This window comes from Castanea sativa, chromosome 6 (genome assembly GCF_040712315.1).
Source record: "Castanea sativa cultivar Marrone di Chiusa Pesio chromosome 6, ASM4071231v1".
NCBI classification, from domain to species: domain Eukaryota; kingdom Viridiplantae; phylum Streptophyta; class Magnoliopsida; order Fagales; family Fagaceae; genus Castanea; species Castanea sativa.
Genome location: NC_134018.1, coordinates 36224795 through 36226609, shown reverse-complemented (window position 1 = coordinate 36226609; position 1815 = coordinate 36224795). Strand labels below are relative to the sequence as shown.

Below are 1815 nucleotides of genomic sequence, written 5' to 3'. Positions count from 1 at the left end.
AAAGAGAGAAAGCCATGAAGATTAAGGGTTTTGCTTGTGTTGCTGTTCTTCTCATTGTTCTCCTTTTAGTCCCAGAAGAAGTTAGTTCCGTGAGACACATTGGCCGGCCACGGTCACGTACGAGACTCTCTCTCTCTCTCTAGCTAGGCTTAATTTTTTATGTTCACTAATAAGTTCTAACTACTGTTTATGTCTTTTTCGGGTTGTTTAGGAAGTAGGTTTTAAATATAGAGTTTGGGTCTATGTAATGACATAAAGCCACAAATTTTTTTTGAGTATTTTTACTTTTTTGAGTGTTTGCCAAATTATAGGAAATAATATCTTAAGTTTTAGTAGAGTTTCTCCTTAAAAGTTCCCAAGTCTCAACTTTACCCATAAAAAGGCTTTAATTTTAAGGACCACTTAAAACTTTTTTTTTTTTTGGAAATGACCTTTTTAGAGATAAAGTAGGCTATGCTAAACAATAAATATGGCTCTAGACAGACCCTAAATAGTCCTAAGAGTACTAACATTGGGGGTGTACACCCCCAGTTGCTATTTTATAATCCAAGAAAGCAAAAATTCACTCCATCTAAGTTTGTATACTTAAAAAGATTTGCAACTTATGAATAGTAAGCATGCATATATATGTAACCTTACTACTCATAAGTTGTAAAGAAAAAAATAATTTTTAATTTTGTGGTTATGTGTGAAGAGAAAAAAATAGTGGGAGAAAAGAGAAGGAGAAGAATATTTTTTATTATTTTATTAGGTAGTTTATATTATTTTATTAAGTTCTATGTAAAAATAAAAATTAAGAAGTATGATGAGTTGTAAAATGAGTTAGTGAAATAGATAAAATAGTGTTTGAAGATATAAAATAAGTTTTTTTTTTTTTTTTTTTTTTTTGCATCCCCAAATGCTAATGCTCTAAATGTCCAAATGCCATTTATATTTAGATTTGTGGTCAAAGTTTATATTTAAGAGCTAGGTATTTAATTTTAATGATAATAGCATATCAACTTATTTAATTCTTTTTCTTTGTCTTTGTTAAACAGGTCATGGCCATGACCATTCCACAAAGCCCAAAACAAAAGATGGCATGGTGGCGAAATCCGGTTTCTATTGGGAAAGAAGGCCAACGATGCGAATGGGAGCCGATACGCTCGAAATTGCAGGGTCAAGGTTGCCTGATTGCTCTCATGCTTGTGGAGCATGCTCACCATGTCGATTGGTCATGGTGAGCTTCGTTTGTTCATCACTTGAAGAGGCTGAGACATGTCCTATGGCTTACAAGTGCATGTGTCATAACAAGTCTTATCCTATTCCATGAATCCCATATCTTTTCTTATGTATAAATTCCATCCCAATTATGTAACACTGTAACATAGTGGTCCTCATCTTTTTCTTTTTTCCCTTTGGCCCCACCCCCCCCACCAAATTTTCTTTGTAAGCTAGACATGACTTCGTATGTGTAATCAGAGAGTTTCTAGTTAGTGAACAATGTAATCGAATCAACAAAATTTTAGCATACAAGTGCTGTAATTTCCAGAAAGTGAAAAAATGGTCTGTATGGTTCAGTTAGTGTTTAGATGACAAAATTATGTGGTCCGTTCATAACTTGGGCCTAGGCTTAACTTATTAGACGTTACTGGCCAAGCTTGAAACTCTTTTGCTTTTGGTTGAAAAGGCTCTCTCGGCTTGGACATTGCTGATAAGAAAGTGATGGATGGGCTAGGAGGCAAGGCTCAGAACCCGAAGTTTGACATTAGACCTGACTAAAATGACTATAACAGTTTTACAACTTAATGTGGATTGAGTAAACGTAATTGGACC

General features: G+C 34.4%; 1 protein-coding gene across 1 annotated transcript; it reads left to right on the top strand.

The window, feature by feature from the left end:
- LOC142638171 (uncharacterized) lies at positions 1 to 1512 on the top strand. Its single transcript, XM_075812180.1, has 2 exons — positions 1 to 117; positions 1038 to 1512. The coding sequence occupies exons 1-2, from the start codon at positions 15 to 17 to the stop codon at positions 1310 to 1312; spliced, it is 378 nt and encodes a 125-aa protein (XP_075668295.1). The 5' UTR covers positions 1 to 14; the 3' UTR covers positions 1313 to 1512.
- The last annotated feature ends 303 nt before the right edge of the window (positions 1513 to 1815 follow it).